Raw genomic sequence first — 20388 nt, 5'->3', positions numbered from 1 at the left:
GAGGCGACAATAGGCCGTACATTGTCGGTCCCTCGAGTTTCCGTCGTCTGCTGATTGATCGTTTCACGGATGGTCCAATCGTCTAGGGTAGTGTGTAGTTCTTGATTGGAACATGGGATTTCGTCAATGGAGTAGCCCAGGTGGGGAGAATGGTTCACTTCGGCATCCCAGGTGAACAAGTCCCCCCATTGAAGGACATCTAGGGAGCTCGAGAGAAGGTCGTCAAGCGCGTCAGGCACGGTGATTTCATTCACAGCGGGACCGCAGCTTCCGGCGATATCGGCCGTTACGTATCTAGTGGCTCGCATAGAATCGCCCAGGTTCGATGGCGAGACGGTGCCTTCCGAAAGAGACAGGTTGTCGCATTTGTCGACAGCTCCTTCCTCCACCACTTGGATACTTGTCTTCGCACTTAGGTTGACTTCAGGCTCTCCGTCTGGAACTGGATATAGTCCGTGAAAGACATTGAAAGGGCCAATGGCGATTTCCATTTCCTCCCTGGATTCCACTAATTTGGCTTCGTTCTCGATCTTGGAAAGAGCTTCGTTGACAGTAGAGGACAAGCTCACAACGAGAGAAGTGCTCATCACCTTTCTCAAATCTTCTACTCTCCTTCCAAGTCAGCTTCACAATATCTCACAACATCTATTGTCGAAGTCGTAACGACCCTCAGACTCACCAGAGTATAGATGACGCCGAGAATACTGTGTAGCTTCGTTTGCAGGAGGAGCCACCGTACTTAAATCGTCTGGACCTTTTACTAGAACCCAGCGAAGGACCGCTCTGAAATCGCACTTCAAGCCTGAGATGCAACATCGTTTACACCTTGGTGTGGTCTGGTCGCATTTCAGGTGACGTTTCCTGCATGTCTTGCATCCTTCAAAAGAATGTGCGCTCCTGGATCTCGACGTGTGCATGATGCAGTTAACGCCATGCGGACCGGGCAATGCCGTCGAGCTCCAAATGATGTACGGGGAGGGGCTTTTTGTCAGAAAGCACAAAAGCAGAGATATGGAACAGGAATAGGGGAATGTTATTTTGGTGATATCCTCCGGCATTGATGAGGGACAAACGGACAGCATTAATCCTGGGGTGTTTGGTTATCCATTATATACTTTGATTCCACAGGCTAGTTAGGTCCGTATTGTGCGTAATATTAGCAAGCTTCCGCGGGAGCGACTGGCGTCAAGTGCGACGCTTTTCATTAGTTGCTGCCCCATTTGTAACTGCACTGCTCAACAAGATGAGAAGATTGATGAATGAAATATGAGAGACAATCGTGGACCATTGTGATCATCTTCTCATTTAGTGCAAAATTCGGGACTAATGTTCAGCTACTTTGTGTTGGAGATTTTAAGCAGTCTTGACGATACAGTACATGGAATGATAGGGTATAGGTCAGACGGTTTGTGATTCTTTCGTGGGGTCTAGGCTAAACTGGAAAGTGACCCCGGAAGCTATTGCTGGATTGGCTAAGTCAAACCAGTTCCACACTCCCGAGAGGGCCCCGCATCCTTGAATCCTTGGCAGCTTTGCTCTGTTTTCCAAGCAGAGCCGAGGGTGGTCCAAACAAACCTCGCTGGGAATTCATGCAGCTAACCAAATAGCTTTGCAATTCTCCGGTTGTTCCACTCCCATGAAGTAACATCGTCATAGTGGCATGGAGTAGCTTCGGTAACAAACTCCTTCATGGGAAGCAGAGAGGCATGGCGATTCGGCTTGACGAAATATGCAATGGAGTACCGCTCGGGAATCTCAACATTGTCGCCAGCTTTGATTGCGGGGGGGTACGTGACACGATGGCAAGCAGCACGGAATGTATCGTTGGTCAGGCGTTGAAGAGAGTCGCCAATATTGAGGATGATGTCGGTAGGTGCCAAGGATTCCACGCTTCGAAATACTCCAGGCTCGTTTTGGTCCTCCACTTGAAGACCTCCCACGGAATCTTGAAAAAGCATGGTGATCGTTCCAAAATCGGTGTGCTCAGCAATGCGCGTCGCTGTACCGTCCGCAAGCTCCATGGCCGGAATCGCCGGGTAATGAAGAAGACGAAACTCGTTCTCCGCACGATTATGAAGTGCCCTGAGGTAGTCTTCCGAAACACCGAGAGCAATCGCAAGAGCGGAGAGAAGATGCATTTCGGTTCTGTAAGCTTTCTCGTAGAAAGATTCCATGAACTTCCGGAATCCAGGAATGCTCTCTTCAGGTACCCAGAGATTGTCTACAAGATCGTCGTGCGAACTGCCCATGTCCAAAGTTTCCTTGATACCTTTTGTTAGTCAATTGAGAATACGGCGTTTCCTCTCTCAGAGCATGGGGTACCTTTATATCGCGAGTTTTGCCTGGCCCTAGTCCCTTCTCGTAACCACTGATATTTGCAACATTTTCTTGGCCAACAAAGCTGTATCCTCTGTTCGGATTGGCTTGAGGCGGGTGCTTGGCTTTCATCTTTTCCTCCAGAGGCAAAGCAAAGAATTTTCGGCTCTATTGCCACGGTCAGCCTTCATGTCATTGGCTCCATATCACTTCGAACTTACCATATCGAATAGTTGGTGGATGTCTTCTGCTGGTATACTGTGATTTTGAATCTTGACACCACCTCGCGATTTGAGCAATCGAAGTAGCTCGTTGCAAAATTGTCTCTTTTGCTCCTCTGTCCCAAAGAACAGGGACATGTCGAGTGTAGCACCTTTATCGTCCATACTTGATAGTATAAGCTTATCTTGGGATACCCGTTTGTTTTGAGAAACTCAGGCTGGCTTGAAAGTTGATCTGATCTGAACGATTTGGATGAGGTCAAAGGAAACAAGCTCAAAGGGGAACGTCGAGCTATTAAATACCGTTTCGCTATACACAGGATTGAGGTGGTATCTAGGTCTTAATAACCATATTTTTTATTTCGTTAAGTGAAGCCGAGTCAACTGCCAACACAAGTGGCCGTGGCAAAGTTTCAGGTCCGTGTCTAAATTCATCCATACTTCAGGCGAAAGATTAGCAAACGTCCTACGGAATAGCTCTACGATCTTGTTAGGTTGCAGCTAGAGTTTGCCTATTGGATTCGCGCGTGACTCAATAAATGCAAGAGAAGCCGATGTTAGAATGCCTTGAATGCCGAAAACAACGTTTTGGCGGTTCACTTTCAACCCCTTTTGGGACACCCCAGTAAAGTGGGCTAGAGGTTGCAGACGCAGCTAGTTGGGCAGGAGAACCCGGGCCCCGCAGGCCGGCCAGTCCGATAAGGCGTAAAAAGCGGCAAGTGTGCCCGACATAGAATTCATCTTCCTCCAACTTCAATGCTGATTGCCATGTGCGACATATGATCCCTTCCCTATGGTGAGGGCCATTTTCAAATCAATTGTGCTCCAACATTTCCCATAAGCTACAGCCTAATTGCCCGCAATTTCACAACGGCAACACCTACGGTGCGTTGCTGTCATAATCAGCAAAGGCATCTCCATATGCCATCAAAAGTTGTGATCGATTTGTATTGCTCCCAATTTAGAATGGCAATCTTATTAGGTCTATATAATGATAGCGGTTGCTTGTGACATTAAGAGACAATCCAACCCTACCCACACACACTTGAACCAGCGTCCTTGGCGAGGTCATTTCCGAAGGAGAAATGAGGGAGTGACTAAGGAAATAATATTGCGCTGAGGGACACAGAGCTAGATCTAGTTTGAGATATGTTAGAATTAACGCCCTCCAAATATGGTCCAGTTCTCTGAAAGTCCCAGGCTTCGAATCTGAGCTACCTGCTTGTTTAAGTAGGCCCATCGAGCAGAACCCCTGTCGGAAAATGTTTGCTCGAGAATGGAGACTGAAAGACTAGCTTTCCATTCTAGCCAGGGCCATAGATCTGTAAGTATTCCCTAATTAGGAGCTATCGTATGAACTGAAGCGGCCCTAGAGATAAGAACACTATGGATGCATTGGGCTGAAATGATTGGTGTATCTGCATGATCAATAGGGAACCTGAGGAGCTAAGTGTGGCGTGACCTAGGTGAAATCGCCCGGTTACGTCATTCCGTGATTGTTGTAAGCCAAGAAGTCGGGCAAGATGATTAATTCGTCTTACCTCCAAGATTCTCGATTTCAAGCAATGCCAGCCATCGTGAATGATGTTACGTAGCGTGTATATGCCCATTTTGCACGTGAGGTAGCTCTGCCTTGCCAGATTTATTGAAGCTGCATTTCGTTGATGTGGTCCTGAGTAAGCAACAACAAATCGTGACCCAAGTGATGTAACCAAACTAAACCCAGAACGGGGGATAGGGTTCGTATTCGCAATGCTTCGTTACCCAATCTTTAATAATCCATTGTTGGAAACATGTAAGCAGAAAACTTGATACCGACTACTTTCTTTTGTCATGTCTAGCAACATATGTTGTTGTTGCATAAGGTACCGGAATAGCTTGAGAGTCTTGGAGTCTAGTCCCTTAGGTTTGGAAATCTAAAATTGCAGCTACGGGTTGTCAGAGTCGCTCAGGTATGCAAAGCTTTCACGCGTCTCCTGTCTGGCTCGTCTCACATTAGATCCTGAATATTTTATTTGTTCCGGAGTTCTCATACTATTAACAGGTTTGTAAGAAGTAGCGGAAGCCCTAATACGAGGCGGCACATCACTATGGAAGTCCGCTCTTTGCGTTCTCCCTTGGTGTGCAGATTCACTATCATCGGTCTTCTGATGCGCGCTTGTGGCTTGAGACGGCTCTGAATGTGTCATCTCGTAAAACGTGGCCCACAATTGCGTGTCTTTGATCGCAGGCCCGGTTACTGCAGTTGAGGGTCTCTATCCTTGTGATGTTTCCCTTTTAAGAGCACAATGGTCCTTGACTAGGCTGAGGAAGTTTTTGGAGAAATATTTAACAACTCGATTTCCCCGTCATTCAGCTCATCCCAAACCTCCCATCATCGGCATTCACTACTTCTGTAATTTCCAAAGATTTATCCGAAGCTCTGTAGGTGAAATACTATATTAAGCGACATTATTTTTCGTGAAAGCTACTAATACGGAGGTAGGGCACAATGCGTTTCGCAGCTCTTACAATCATCGCTCTTGGATCAGCAGCTGTGGCTGCCCTGGCTCCCCAGGCTGATTTTCCCCCAGTGGAGGATGTCTTGATCCTCGACTTCTCTACCCAACACCAGTCCGATGGGGCAGTAGACAGCGTCGGCCTTCACATCACCGCTCATGACGCCGATGATATCTATTGCGGGCTTACTGGGGAAGTTCTTCTTGGAGAAAAATATGCTTGCGGCAGTAGCAAATACAGCTTTGCCCTTATAAAGGGGGTCTATGACACCTGGGGTGTTCGCATTTATCACCGCTGGGGTGTTGCGTAAGTTCTTCTGGTCCATTTCATCCTCCACAATGCCATCCACTGATTGGAAGTTCAGAAGCGGCGCCTCTGGCTACAGAGATGTTCCCACGTACTGCCACGCGGGTCCTTTGGCCTCTACGGTCTGCGCCAGCCAGGGTCCTGTCAGCCTGTACATTAATGCTGTGCCCAAGGACTGGTAAATAGGAACAAATCTGTCTTAGAATCTCAGTTTATTCGTCAAAAGAAACTTCACGCGATTTTTCTAAATCAAAAGCCCTCACTTTACTTATGACGAGACACCAGACACTGCTTCCGCCTTTACTTCCCGATATGACACTGCATCAGATGACTGAGAGTCTTTATCTTAAATCACATACTTTAGCTATTTATACGATTTCGTGACAAAGTTTTTCGGCCAAAAGTGCCTCCTGCAGTACAGATCCGGGAGTATGGGTTTCGATCCCGCACCTAGAGACGTCACTCATAGTATCAGGTAGTTAGATGTGTTAATAATTGAGGTAGGTTTGACACGCTTTGAGGATGAAGAGCAAAATCAACCTAATTATCATTGGCTTTAGAGAATGATGCCAGTAATCTCTCTGACTGCCTTCGTCCTTTAGGAACGGCTGTAAGCTGCTTCGAAATTTTGACGATCAAATACTAGCACGAAGAAAAGGGGACCTTAGGCCTACTACTCAATGAATGCTGGTTTGCGTTTGTCTTCTTTCAATCCATACATGATGTTGCTTTTCATGACTGCTTCAAAAACCGTCGCTGCGTTGTTTTGCATCTGATCTCCTTGCTTTCGACTGTCGCCCACTTGCCGTCCACACTCAGTCGTTGATATGCCAGCTCCGTCACTGACGTGTTATTGAAATTTAGAACGTATCCACCATCTCGCCGTCTTGAGGACTCAATGGAGATTGCCTCAATGGCACCGGGAAGAGAAACTACTCTGTTTGTTCCCTCCATAAGATCAAACGGGGCTCCGGCTTTTGAGATGACGCGAACGTCAAACCGAGCACCGCCGTCTCGATCTCTGGAGCAACTGACTTGGAACTTGATCGGGGATGTGTTTTTGGGGAGTGCTTGGTCAAGCGGTGTTAGGCTCATGCTGATGGCATCATCAGAGCCAATAAATATTGCCGAATCATTGAGGCTCATGCGTGTGGTGAAGATGGAGCGGTCCCTCGTTGTGTCATTACGTGCATGATGCACATAGAACAGCTCTGTACCATCCAAACTTTTCCTGGTGACCTCTTGCGCGCCAAACTTGATCCTGGTGTCTGGAGGAGGTGACGCCACGATACTTCCATGGCCGGTGGAGTAGATAGGGAATTCTCCGTCGGGCTTTTGGGAAAGAACAGGGTTCTTAGACGATTTCTTGAATGGGCCTAGCGGTGATTCTGCCGTTGCAAAACCAACACCGTAGTTGGAAGCTTCGTAGTTGTTGGCACTATACGTCAGCATGTAGACCGACTGGTCGCCACTGCCGTTTCGTGTGATAACCGTGCTACCTTCCGACCAGCGGCGGTTCTTCTCCGTGCCATTGAACTTGACAAAATCATTCACGTGGTAGTTCTCCCAATCTTGCGGATCAGCGCCGTAGGAGATGACCGTCTTCCAACCGTCTTTGCGGGGAGGATCTCCAATCTCGCCAGTGCCGTTGTAGGAGGTGATGTTCGACGGCAATTCGGTGGCATTGTTCGCGTGTAGATCGATTTGAGAAGACGCAATCTCCGGCATGGTTCGTGCAAAAGGGTCATCCCACCATTTCCGATCCAGCTCAACCACAATTATGTTGGATTCTTCGATATATTTGCCCAGGTTACTGTCCCAATTCCAATTACGGTAGGCATTTCGTGAGGTGTACAAGTAAATCCGGCCGTCATTATCGAAGAAAATGTTGGGATCTATGGTGGGTATGTATGTGCCCTTTGGCGCAGTTTCACCCTGGGCCAGACTTTTTGGCGGCAGCATTTGCTGATCATCCATGACCAGGTTGATGTCGTGATAATCCGGATCATAGGGGTAATAGCCGATTGGCTCTGATCGAATCTCGTGGAAAGGGCCTGTAGGCGAGCGGGAGACGGCGATTCCTAGCTTGGAGGGCTCCTCGAACTTGGAGTATCGAAAATGGTCTTTGGCCAGATCTTCCCGCAAACGACCAGCAAAGATGAAAAAGTACCATCCAGTTTTCTCATTGTAGTAGGTTTCAGGGGCCCAGTACCAATCTCGGGCCCAGCAAGCTTGACCACCGTCAATCTGTTTCATCTGATCATCGTAACAAGCTTTTAAGACGCCTCCTGGATGTTTGCTCCATGTCGAAAGGTCCGGACTAATGTAAACTGCAAAGTGGTATCCTTCATCAGCCCCCTCGGTGGAATACGCATAGTACTGGCCCTTTTCAGAGTCGTAAAAGACGTAAGGGTCCGCGGCTGCATGGCGCGCTGAGTTGTAGAACTTTGGGGATTGGTCACCTCCCTTGTCTGAGTCGGCAATGACGGCAAGTGATAGCAGCGATGCTACAAGTAGAGCAGTGAGGCGCCGCATATCGGGAAGAGGGTTCGGGGCTTTGAGCTGGTGGAATCTTCGGCCAACAATCGAATGAGAAGATGGGCATGTTTTCGGGAGACTCTAGCCATCCTCTTATACCGCTCTTCCTCGGTGTTCTGCTCGCCCCTCTTTCAAATGCGACATGCGACGAGTGCATCTCAAAAGCCCGAGCAACAGGTCTACGGCAATCCTTCATCCCATCGGAAAAGTGAACCCCTCGTCCATTGTGTTGTAAACAAGGCCCGAGCCTCCCAGAGATCCACAATTTCCCCTCACATTCGTTGGTGCTGTTTGTTGGGTGCGTCATCCCTCACCCAGGAGTACACAACTTTTCTGGTTCGGTCCCTTCACGACGAGGTTAATGGAGGGGCGGGGTAGTATTGAACTACTTTGAGCGATAGCGACTCCAATTGTACACTCTAATTTACTCTCAATGGCAGAGTACGCCTAGCAAGCTTGGCAATGTCATTCGAAGGCATCGGCCTAAACTTTGTTCCTCTGTATGTCGTTCCCGAGCTGGAACCTAGAAGCCAACAAATCTGAACCTTGCCTAATAACTTCGGATGTTATCGAGCCGAACCGTTCGAGGAGATCAGAGGACTTAAGGGGAGAGAGAAAATATGGGCGCATCCTGGAACGCGCGATGCGTACAAGGCCCAAGGAAGTGAATCATTGACAATACTACCATGTCAATTAAGTCACAAAGAATTCGGTCATGACAGGCACTGATAGAAATATTAGTGTTGATCTCATGACAACATGCAGGCCGGGTGATCTCTCCCCGTTGGACCGCTTCCCATTGACCCCGCATCTTCAGTACGTGTAACTTCTCCACCCACAGTTGGTTCAAATGTCATTTTTCAAGTCCTGCTTACCTCGTTGTGGTGCTTGTCTTGATACTTTGTAAGATTTCCAAGGCCTGTGATTTGAATATGGTTCCCTTCTGCCCTTGCCAGACTCTTCTCGGTAGTCGCTTTGGTTTCAAGTTACCTATTCGTAACATTGAAATCTTGTGAGATTGTCATCCTTCGACTAGAACTTTTCATTCTTGACATATCGAGCTGGGAAGAGCCGCAACACCCATCATCTCTATTCTTGCCTTCGAACATGGGATTCAGCCATTTGTTTCAACTTGCTGAAACAGCACTGGGTGGATGTGAGGGGCCGAAAGGGGATGCGGCATTGGTGTCCAAAATTATTGAAGCTGCCGACCTTCCATCGATAAACTCAAGTAGACCATTGAGTCGGTGAGTTGACGCAGGTAATCAGATCTTCATCACGACCGATTTCGGCCTTGTCATGAGTCCTCCCCCGCGATGAACCGGGGAATGCGGGGTTCAGCCATCCAACGCTTGGCTATGCGGGGGGTGGGGCTCAGCCGATTATCGTACCAGCACCTGTTCGCACGCCTGAAATTATTCTCAGCGCACAGGGTTAGCATGATATCTTTGCCGTACGCCAGGAGTTGGAGATTCAGCTGGACTTGTTTCCGACGCAGGGTAAACGCAGTTCCGCTCTTGCATCAAGCCGGGTATTCAATGTCGCGGACTCTGATATATAGAAACTGAGGTCTGCTCCGTTCCAGCGTACAATTAGGGTGGAGCAAGGTTCCTGCGTCCGGTCATTGAGAGAATCCTGACTCGAAGCACTACCCAAGTTTCCGTCCTTGCCCACTTAACTTCGCATCGTGCACATTTCATACCTGCGAGTAAGACATTCGAAGTCTTTACCAATCACCAATTGTCCAAACATGACGAGCCACCAAGGCAAAATCTCCTTTGCCATTATCGGCACCGGTCTGATTGGTCCGAGACATGCTAGGACAGTTGTCCAGAGCCCCGATGCAGAGCTTATTGCAGTGGTCGATCCCGCACCGGCTGGAGCTCAACTGGCAGCTGAGTTGAATGTAGCACACCACACATCAGTCGGCGACCTTTTGCAATCGGAACATGTGCCTCAAGCTGCAATCGTTTGCACCCCAAACCACACACACGTCGCCGTTTCGAAACAGCTTTCCTCAGGAGGGGTCCATGTACTCGTCGAAAAGCCCATCAGCTCTGATATCCCGAGCGGCACCGAGTTACTGAGTCATCTCCAAACCACTAAGGTCAAAACACTCGTGGGCCATCATCGACGATTCAATCCCTACATCATCAGTACCAAAAAGATACTCGATTCGGGAACTCTAGGCAAGATTATAGCCATCAACGGACTTTGGACCACCTACAAGCCGGGCGATTACTTCGAGGCTCCCACCGAATGGAGGCAGGGGAAAGATGGAGGGGTTGTCTTGATCAATGCAATCCACGAAATCGATCTGCTTCATCATCTCTTAGGGCCGATTACAAGAGTCCATGCGGAAAAGACGACTTCGCAGAGAGGTCATGAAGCCGAAGAAGGTGCGGCGCTCACGATTCGATTCAAATCAGGCGTTGTCGGGACATTCCTGATCTCAGACAACGTGCCATCACCCTACAACTTTGAGGCGGGAACGGGCGAGAATCCTCTTATCCCCAAGACGGGACAGAACTTTTACCAGATATTTGGCTCCGAGGGATCACTCAGCGTACCTGACTTGTCGATTTGGTCATACAAGGGCACGAACAAGTCGTGGCATTCGGAGATGGCGAGAGAGAAGCTGGCGGTAGAAGATGGGATTCCGTTTGAGCTGCAGCTTGCGCATTTCTGTCGTGTAATTCAAGGCAAAGAGTCACCCAGCTGCTCGCCGCAGGCAGGTCTTGCTGCGCTGATTGTTTGCCAAGCAATCAAGGATGCATTGGAAGCAAATAGTACGATTGATATTCCGGACTATGATCTGTAGGTGTATTCGTAGTTTGAGTAGCTTGGGAGAAACAGATAAACAAGTAAAGCTTGCACAACAATGCCGGTTGCCCACACAAATTGCATGACTAGCCTTGGACCAAGATAAGGTATGATGCCGAAGCAGCGGTTCTGCGCATGTTCAAGACATCGCGACTCGTCTACGTCTGTTTTTTCCGGAATCCTGAGATGGGAACCCAGTCAAGGAAGGATTCCAAATGGCGGGCCGCTGAATGGTTGCAGAATGTGGGCGGGGCCGGGCTCCATGGAAGGGCAGGTGGACGGGTTGGCTCCTTTCCATTTCGGTCGGAGCCGCCTGCCGTCTGTTGTGAGTGCGAAAGAGCCGATAAGGCAGGCGGCGGCCGGCTGCTTGCAGTCGTAGCTGCCTGTGACGGTGGTGACATCAAAGCTGGGATGCCCCTTCCTTGGAGGAGGAAAGACAAGCAAACTCAGGCAGGAACGGAGAGACCCCTTTCTGCTTTAGCCGTTTGGTTTTTTTCCCCCTTCGTTTGCCTCCGTCGCGCTTTCCCAATTTCGCATTCCATTTTCTGATATTAGTCAGGCCTGTTCCTTCGGTCTCTTTTCGCTTCTTGATCTTTCACGCCAGCGCCAGTGATCTTGCATTGGGCTCAATCCGTCACTTTAGCGCCAGCAACGGACCCCGCGATAATTGCCTTGCTTCCCGTCGTCCACCAACTCTCTCCCTCCACTCTGCGTGCTTTGCCCCGCTCCACGAGAAAGCTATTCCGTCGCAGTCGTCGTCCCCGAAACGAGAACAGACATACTACAACGCTCCATACACATCTCCAAGCGCCTTTACGATCATGTCTTCCGCAGCTCTCCACGGCACCAACAGTGCTTCCGGCGCCAATGGCGAGGTGGACATCAAGAGTAGGTTTACTTGGCCTACGCGGCTGTTCTCTTGCCATCCTTTACTGACCCTTTACGCAGACTTGGGTCACGTCGAAACCCCCAAAGTCCAAGGGACATGGACCGTCGAAAAGGCTCTTGAAATATCCCCGGGCACCGCAGGACCTGCGGACGCCGGCTCACCGCTCCCTTACTTCCATCTGATTGAGCGCCTCAAGACAACCAAGCGGGAAGGTTGGCGCCGCTTCGGCATCGCAAGGTTGGTACCTCGCGTCGCAACTTATCGCAAGGTATATAGATGTCAATATTCGCTAATGCATGGGCCTTGACAGAGGAGAATCCATCGCCGACCACATGTACCGCATGTCCCTTTTATCGATGCTCGCCCCGCCCGCCCTTGCGCCCCGTCTCGATCTCGCGCGATGCATGAAGATGTGTCTGATACACGACATGGCCGAGTCTCTGGTTGGAGACATCACACCCGTCGATGGCGTGGCGAAGCCCGAGAAGAACAGACGTGAGGCGGAGACGATGGACTATATTACCAAGAACCTTCTCGGCAGTGTCTACGGCGGTATCCCAGGTGCCGAGATTCGTGAGATCTGGCAAGAGTACGAGGATTCCCAGACTCTCAACAGCCACTACGTACACGATCTGGACAAAATGGAGCTGCTTCTCCAGATGATGGAGTATGAGAAGCGAGGGCAGGGCAAACTTGACTTGGGCGAATTCGCATACGTCGCGACCAAGTTCATGTTGCCCGAGACCAAGGAATGGGCGGACGCTCTGCTCAAGGAGCGCGAGCATTTCTGGGGCACCCAGCAGCACGTCCACGGTGAGGATGGTATCGAAGGCGGTGTCCAGGAAGACCGGCGACAGCAGCAAGATGATTACTACGAGCGCAAATGATGCACGAGCCGAATAGATGATTAATGAGCGCCATGCACAGTGGTGCCGTACTTGGGTACAGGTACGTGGGACGGCGAAACCCGTCAGTGGTGTTGGTCACCCTGAGCCTGGGCGCCACTGTGTTGCTGAGGTCAGGCTCTGGAGTCGCGAAAGGAAAATCGAGTTACGGGTCCTGGCACAAGTTGCTTGCATTACATGGTGTTGCATGTGGCATATGATAGATGATACCTGGGGCTTAGAGAGAAGCTGAGCCAACGATGATGATTTTATCAATATGAACTGAGAAGTATGCGTGTCACGCGTGAGGTTCCTGGGTGTGAGTGCTTCCCAATACCGACGGCACTGGATCACCGCCCCGTTGTGCTGCCCCTCTGTTTACATTCTTGCTGAGCCACGCGCTTGGACCTCTAGATGATCAGCCACCCTAGCAACCGATGGCGCCTTTCTTCTTTGAGACAGCTATAAGTCTTTTCGCTTAAAAAAATAAAATAAAAAGAGGCTGGCTTTTTTTTCCCCCTACTGGTACTTTCTGGGGGAAAGGTGCAGTGCAGGGAACCTTGAAGGAGCCATCGCGAGACCCTGAACAAATATTAATTTTAATATCAGCTTGACACTGACAGACGTGCATCACCGGGTGGTGCGGAAAGGCAAAGCGAACGGAACCAAATGACACGATATGCAGCCACAGGCTCACTCCAAAAAGATAAATACAAAAAGGGTGCACCTCCATTACCCCCTTGTCCAACATCCTTCCTCGCCAACCTCCCATCCATCTTCGCCTCGTCTGAGTTTTAGTGTCGACTTTTGATTCAGGGACTGGCGGCGGATACGCATACATCCAGGCCGGTACGGATACTACGTACAATTATTGTGCTATCGATCTGTCTTTCCTTCATCGCGCTTTCTTTTCTTTTTACCATCTGCATCGATCGACGTTGGTTTTCATTCCGGTAACTACAGACGAACCGTTACCATACAGCACATCTCCAGACTATCGGTACATATTACCTTAGTACCTTGCTTTCTTTCCCTTGCGTTCTTCCAGAGTAGCGCATGACAAACTCGACGTCACCCTGAGCGCCGTCCCTTTTTCTCAGGGTCTAGACCAACCATCCGTCACACGCGCGACGTCCAATCAAGACACTCATCATCAACGGCTGTTGCCGGCACTCGAAGCTCTCCCCAACGCCAGGACCGAGCTTGTTGGTTGCCAATAGCTGTTCCTTGCTACTTTCCAGGTCACCCAACCTATTTCGCCCCAGGGCCTCCCCCCAAAAAAATAACTTGACCGCGCCGCTCTTCTCCAACCCGACCACAGCTGCCTGCCGACACATCAACGCATAGTCCGAGTAAGCACGCGCGCATTGTCAACACGGGAATCCTTCTTCCCTTCATCCTCGAGCGCTTCGTTCCCCCATCTGACAGCGCTCGCCTGCTGCCAGCCATCGCACGGCCTGTCGCTCGACGGACAACCTACGAGCCAGCGCACCACGGCTCATCTTCTACACACAACCCGATACCCGAGACTCAGGCCTGGGACTTAGCTTCCGGATCGATCATGAGCTTTCGTTCAGGCTCTGCGACATTGTGAATCACCACACAAACACTGCAACAGTCACCGCTCCCGCCCGACCCCTTGCCGTGGTTTCCGTAACTCCTTTCCCTGCCTCACCCGTGAGCCCTCCGACATCCCTTGTTCCGTCGCCCTGGCCTCCGACGCCTGCACCGACCTGCACCATGGCCTTTACATCCCAGTACCGAATGCCCGGTACCTACTTTGACGCACAACCCGCCGGAGTTCACCCTGGCGTCTTCCGACCACCCGCTTCCCCCTCCGCCGGTTCTTCCTACTGTTTCGCCAGAGCAAACAGCTACCACGCCGAAGCAAATACACCGTCAGCTCAGGCAAAAAGGAAACGGCGCATCAATGCCTCCCGCGAGGCTACTCCGCTGAATGAATGGAACGATGGCAACATGAATCTAGACAGCTCGAGCGAACTGCCAAGACACGAGACCCCTTTACCGATCCGAGGAGCCCGATACACCCTAGCTGGCCAGCTCGAGACACCTGGTGGCGGCATCAACACGCCTTACGACAACGGTAACTTGGATGAGAGCATGTACTCAGACGGCGATTATCGAAGAGCCTTGGGATCAAAACGACCACACGAAGAGATGGAATCGCCCGTTCCAGGCCAGCCGACTGTTCTGGTTCAGCCTAGCCATCCAGTCGCCGGCGGCTGGAGCCGCTTTGCGTTCAACACTATTGGTGGGGTCGTAGGCAAAGTCTGGGAATTCTGCAAGGCGGGGGCCTTCATCGGCTTCTCTGCTGGGGGTGGCAAGGCTTACACCATTGATGGCCAGAGCATTCGTCCCTCTTCAGCTGCCACCTCAGGGTTGCCCACGCCTCAACCAGAATCATCCGAGAAGTTCAACGAAAAATATGAATGGAGACAACAGCAAAGTCTCCAAAATTTGGATACTCCCGTCGGGGATATCACGCCGCCCGGAGGACACCCTCAGCCCCTCTTTACATCGTATGCCCGGGAGCCAGACCAAGCTCTGAACCCCGAACTAGAGCTTGAGGTCGAGGTCGAGGCTGAGGCCACACCTTCGCGACCCGCCGTAAAACGCCGACAGACGAGTGCTGGGAATCATGACGAGCTGCGAAACTGGGTTGTGGTGGACGAGTCAGCACCAGGCAATAGGCCAGTTTCGCGGGCATCGATGCGGCCAGCATCCCGCAATATGCGCCCTTCTCTGGTCACAGGCCGGAGGATTAGTGTTCCCAAGCCTCGTCTCAGCTCGATCCCGATCCACAACCGCCGCCAATCTACGGCCAGCCACGAATACAATACCCCGGACACCGCACCACTGTCATATCAGGAATCAGCAAGCTTTGCCAGTGTGAGATCTCCGGAGCCGCCGAGGACCTTGACCGGGCCCTCGCCGAGCCGAATCCCACTTCCCGTGCAGTCTGCCGGCTCGAGTCCGAACCCATTCGCAAAGACGACCGTCTCGGCCCGGCGTCAGAGTGCCATTCCGTCACCAGCACAATCCTTGATGAGCCCACCTATACGCTCGCATCGCCGCTCCAATAGCAGTGCCTCAGCAGCGTCACCTCGTGGTAAACTCAAGGAGTTTGGGGTGGACTCTATCCGCGCGAGCCCTCGGCTCGACGTGGAAGCCAAGAAGTTGGCAGCCAGACGAATCAAGGACGAACATGACACCGATGCGCGGATTAATGATTTCAACCAGAGGCTCAAGGAGATGATTCGCCAAGGCAGGGAGGCTCTTGGCACCAAGGTCGAAGTGGATGACGATGGTTGCGGCTGGGAGGACGACTGAAAGAGTACTTTAATGTTTATGGAGGGCGTTTTGCTAGGTTCTTTACACACATCTGGGCAGGTCTGCTTTTGGCGGGGAGTTGAGAGGATGATTTCGTCGCGTGATACCATCCACCATACATGCGGCATTCTTGACAGGACCCTAACATTGCCTCGGGTCTAGATCTGCAAAGGTAGTTTCCAGCTCGAGATCTTCGGGTCTAGTAATACCAAGGGTCTATTTGATAATATCTGAAGCCTGATTGGTTGTGAATGATCTACTATAGAAGCGCAGCGAAGTCGTAATATGTGCTTATAATGCTGATCGTGACAACTTAAGTCTGTCTGTCGAAAGCCACGCTGTGCTTCGTAGGTGACCGTAATCTCCTCCTTGAACGAATTTCAGAATGCGACGTCTTTACCAAATATAGCCTTGCCATACTTGCTATTGCCCCATGCCAACGCTGCATCCACATATTCAAAATCAGGACTGGCCCATTGGTGCGACCGCGGCACAGATGGACGAACTTCCTGCTTGGAGCCGCAGCTCTGGCATACCTCATCGTTGAGCTTCTCCAGCTCGGCCTCGCAGGCCTGGCAATGCTTGGCGCAGAACCATCGCGGGCAGCTCACCACGACGCACTGTCGATCCATAGGCATGTGGTCGACTGTCAAGTGCTGCCCTCCGCAGCGGCACTTCTTGAGGTGACAATCGCGACCGGCGTGGTCCGGAATACCACACATGCAGCAGCGGGCTTTGCACATCATGGCTGTGATCGCATCGCCCATGTGAAAGGTGGGACATTCGCCCGGCGTACACATTTTGGGGCATTGCTTGGCGAGGTGTCGTTGAGGAAAGGGGCTGCAGCGGCAACGATTGCGCTTGGAGCTGGTGCAGGCGTCGACGTTGTGCCATGCCTGACCGCAGTGGCCGCAGGGGAACGGGCAATGTCTCGTTTTGTGATAGCGGTCAAGGCAATTATGGCAGTGATTCTTTTGCTCTTGCCGTGGCTGTACCGAAGCCTCTTGGACACTGGCTTGGAGTCTCTGGAGCACTTCTACCAACGTGCGAGGGTCCATGTCGGGTGTTATCCCCAAGGCGTGTAGCTCAGCGGCGGAGAAATCGAGACGCACACGCCTGGGCGGCATTGTCGCTGATTTTTATGCGTAATTAATACTATATCGTCTCGATTTTCTTGAGGCGAAAGTTCTTGTATGCTGATGTCGGTGGTGATGAGAGCACCCGAAGGTAGTGGTGATGAGGTGACGGCTAGGTCGGAAGCGAGGGGTCAGGTCTCAGTGGCCGAGGTGATCTAGACTGCGGTGCTTCCTCTGAATGCCAACCCTTACTTGGGCAGCAGTATTGATGGTTCCTTTGGTCACTAGGTGTATAACAGACGGTGTGGTTGGGTATATTCGGTGAGAAGACTTCCTCGGTGCTGCAGCGGCTATTGTTTGATATTTGAATTCACCGAGATACACCGGCCACAAAACACGTTATGCACGGCCCACTTATCAAGGGACACACACACACACACACAGTATTGGTACATGGTGTGAAGCCTTCCACCTGACTGTGCACCTGGAGACGCATCTTCACAGCATCCAGTGTCATTGAACCCAGCCCTTCCTCTCTTCTACTCAAATTCTATACAAACACACAACGTGCTCAGAGTCTACCTTCACTCTCTACGCAGACTAGGAGGACTCATGGCTCTACACCAGCAATCGATGCTCGAGTATGTGTTGACTTTTACAGAGTCCTGCTCCAATGCGTTCGCCAATGCTCTCTACATTACAGCTTATGCTCTCTTACGAAAACAGCCGCGATCAATGCCAGCGCTGATGAGATGAGTGAGAAACCGTGGCTAAAGCCCAAACCCTCAACGTACGCCTGCACAATGGCTGCTGAAATCTTTTTATCTGCATGATCAATGTAGTCAACGCTCGACGTCGCTTTTGCGATAATCTACCCCAATTCATGTTAGTGCCCGCGACGGCTTGAGAAAAGCAACGACTGGCCTCTGCTTACCTGCTTTCGCACTACTGCGCTGAGGTCCATGCCTTCCAGCAACGCATCTAGCCGCCATCTCATCGTTTCCATCATGACTGCACTGACACATGACAGGCCGAGGATCATGCCGATCTGGAACGTCAGAAACATTCCCGACGTCACTGCGGCCTTGTGCTTGGGATTGGCTGCGGCTTGAATGCTGATGAATCCCGCCGACTGTACCAGACCAGCCCCAAACCCACCAGGCACGATGTAAAGCGACTCCCAAGCATTGGTATCTCCATGCCACCGGAGTAGCAAAAGCGAGTAGGAGAACATCGACGCGATTGTCGCAATAATCAATAGAGATTTGTAACGACCAGTCCTGTGCAAGTTAGCAAGTCGCCTTAGACAATGTACATCTTTAGGATTGACCTACTTTCTGATCAAATATCCAGCAAGGACGCCGCCGATGGCATTTCCAAAGACAGCCGGGAAGAGGTGTATTCCAGCAACGGTGTTGGACACACGCTGTGTCACCTGGAAATAGAGCGGGACGGAGAACATGAGGCCGAGTTGAGCTGCAACTTGCCCACCGCTAATTACGTACGTCAGGATAATGTCGCGATGCTTCAACAATTCCAAGGGAAAGATTGGCTCCTTGGCCCACCACTCCTCGACGGCGGCAAAGAGCCCACCAAACACGGCTGCTACGCCAAAGAGGATGAAGATGAGTGGGTGGCTCCACGGTATCTTGGTACCTCCTATCTCAATCGGGAGGAGAAAGGTCAAGATGAAGAGTGCCAACAATGCAGCGCCCAGAAAGTCGATCCTCGCCAAAGAGCTCTTTTTGCCGTCGATAGGCTTGCCGCTTGCTACAGCACCTTCGTCTCCCTTTCCCACTTGCTTGCCTCTTGGCAGGAAAAACCAGCACAGCAAGACAGCAAGTAGGAAAATGGGTGCCTGGCCGAGGAAAGACCATCGCCACCCAATGGTATCGGCTAACCACCCTCCCACAGGTCCACCAAGACTTCGTCCTACTGTTGCGGCCAGATTGATACCTGCTTGCCATGCAGCAACGTCACGGAGTGGGACGAGATCTATCAAGGTTAGCTTAGCCCTTCCCTAAAAGGTCCTCTATCGTGTTCTACCTGTCACCAAAAGCAGCCCGAGGACGTTCAATGCCGAGCCACCTGATCCTGAAATGACCCGTCCAAGCACGACTTGCCACATTGTACGGCCGACGCCAACCATTGCGCTGTGAATAGTCAGTTGATAATCATGTGGATAACATTGATCAACCCTACCATCCAATGGAAAACAACGTATAAGCCACCATGAGAAGGGCACGACGCCCGTAAATGTCACTGAGCTTGCCATACTTTCCGCGGTATTAGTGAATGAACTCACTTGAACCGGGGAAGAAATTACGAACCAAAGTCTGTGTTGCCGCTCCTGCCAACGCGAAAGATACAAAGAGCCAACTGGAGTTTTCGAGATCATCGAATTCGGAGGCAATCGTTGGGTGCGTCGCCATCACCAAAGAGCCATCGGCGTTCGCAGTGAAAGTTCCGACCAGCAGGATAGACACGATCTTGATAACTGCCCAAGTTGAGGTTTTTTGGGCTTGCAGCTTGGCATCATCGCTGGCGGTAGCAACGGGTGCCACCCGTTCGACATCAACGCTCGAATCGACGACTTCTAACGACGGTGTGAGATGCCATGGAAGGAATTGGCCGTCCAAGTCTCCGCTAGACGACGAGGAAGTCAAGGAGCTCTCACCTGACGAACTCGACCCTCGTCGAGCATTCGACAATAACGGCGACCTCTCGTCCACCACCCTCTGCGTTCCTTCACCACTTTGCAATGTCTCTACGCGCGCCATGTCGATCGATTTGATTGTGTGGAGGAGAGATTCACAGAGCCGCAAGCCAGCAGATGGAAGAAAAGGAAGGTGTCATCGGCTCTTCAAAACTCTGATGCAGCTGGGATGAACCTTTTCAGATCCGCAGTGGACAACCATGCCATGCATCCGGTGTGGCACTCCGAGTTTCCCATTCACTGGGGAGGAAGGCAACGCCGCAGTATCGGCCAATCAGGCCTGACATCATACCCAATGTTTCCCCTTTTCTCGATCAGTCAGTCAATGGGCATCTGAGGAGAGACCCTTTGAAAGGGAAACAGAGATTGCCGATAAGAGGCTGGAGCTTAGGTATGGCGACATATTGCGCCATCGGCGCCATGCGACTTCGGACACCTCTCGGGCCCCCACACGGCCGGCAGGACGGCGGTAATCGGTGGATTCTGGGCTATGTTTGCTGCCTTCCCGGAAACCAAAACCTACTCGGTTGACTCAAATTCAACGACAGAGCCTACGGACTTACCAATTTATTTTTCTGTGAGACGCAGCAAGACGCAGCCGCATGCGGGGATGCTCATCAAGTGACATTCGTAGCTTGGATCTCAGTCCGAGGATTGTTCTCCTCTCCACCAGACCCGTGCGACATGTGGCGATTCGGGCTGTTGTGAGTCGGAGCCGGATCTCGCCGGATAACTATGTTTCCCTGACTCATCAACACAGCTGACCAGA

General features: G+C 51.2%; 4 protein-coding genes across 4 annotated transcripts; 2 read left to right on the top strand and 2 right to left on the bottom strand.

The window, feature by feature from the left end:
* Positions 1 to 1595: 1595 nt before the first annotated feature.
* N0V96_007458 (uncharacterized protein) lies at positions 1596 to 2540 on the bottom strand (the record flags this gene model as incomplete). Its single annotated transcript, XM_065758025.1, has 2 exons — positions 1596 to 2269; positions 2534 to 2540. 2 exons carry the CDS (start codon positions 2538 to 2540, stop codon positions 1596 to 1598), a joined length of 681 nt encoding a protein of 226 aa, XP_065613548.1.
* A 3534-nt stretch (positions 2541 to 6074) lies between these two features.
* N0V96_007457 (uncharacterized protein) lies at positions 6075 to 7877 on the bottom strand (the record flags this gene model as incomplete). Its single annotated transcript, XM_053191606.2, has 1 exon — positions 6075 to 7877. The coding sequence occupies one exon, from the start codon at positions 7875 to 7877 to the stop codon at positions 6075 to 6077; it is 1803 nt and encodes a 600-aa protein (XP_053051168.2).
* A 3647-nt stretch (positions 7878 to 11524) lies between these two features.
* On the top strand, positions 11525 to 12479 carry N0V96_007456 (uncharacterized protein; the record flags this gene model as incomplete). The annotated part of the gene is made up of 3 exons (XM_053191605.2): positions 11525 to 11591; positions 11652 to 11829; positions 11903 to 12479. The coding sequence occupies 3 exons, from the start codon at positions 11525 to 11527 to the stop codon at positions 12477 to 12479; spliced, it is 822 nt and encodes a 273-aa protein (XP_053051167.1).
* Positions 12480 to 14216: 1737 nt separating this feature from the next.
* Positions 14217 to 15827, top strand: N0V96_007455 (uncharacterized protein; the record flags this gene model as incomplete). Its single annotated transcript, XM_053191604.2, has 1 exon — positions 14217 to 15827. The coding sequence occupies one exon, from the start codon at positions 14217 to 14219 to the stop codon at positions 15825 to 15827; it is 1611 nt and encodes a 536-aa protein (XP_053051166.2).
* Between the last annotated feature and the right edge of the window lie 4561 nt (positions 15828 to 20388).

Source organism: Colletotrichum fioriniae (assembly GCF_027942845.1).
Source record: "Colletotrichum fioriniae strain IMI 355084 chromosome Unknown scaffold_8, whole genome shotgun sequence".
In the NCBI taxonomy this organism is placed as follows: domain Eukaryota; kingdom Fungi; phylum Ascomycota; class Sordariomycetes; order Glomerellales; family Glomerellaceae; genus Colletotrichum; species Colletotrichum fioriniae.
The sequence above is the reverse complement of the archived record's forward strand: the minus strand, read 5'-3'. Positions and strand labels throughout refer to the sequence as shown.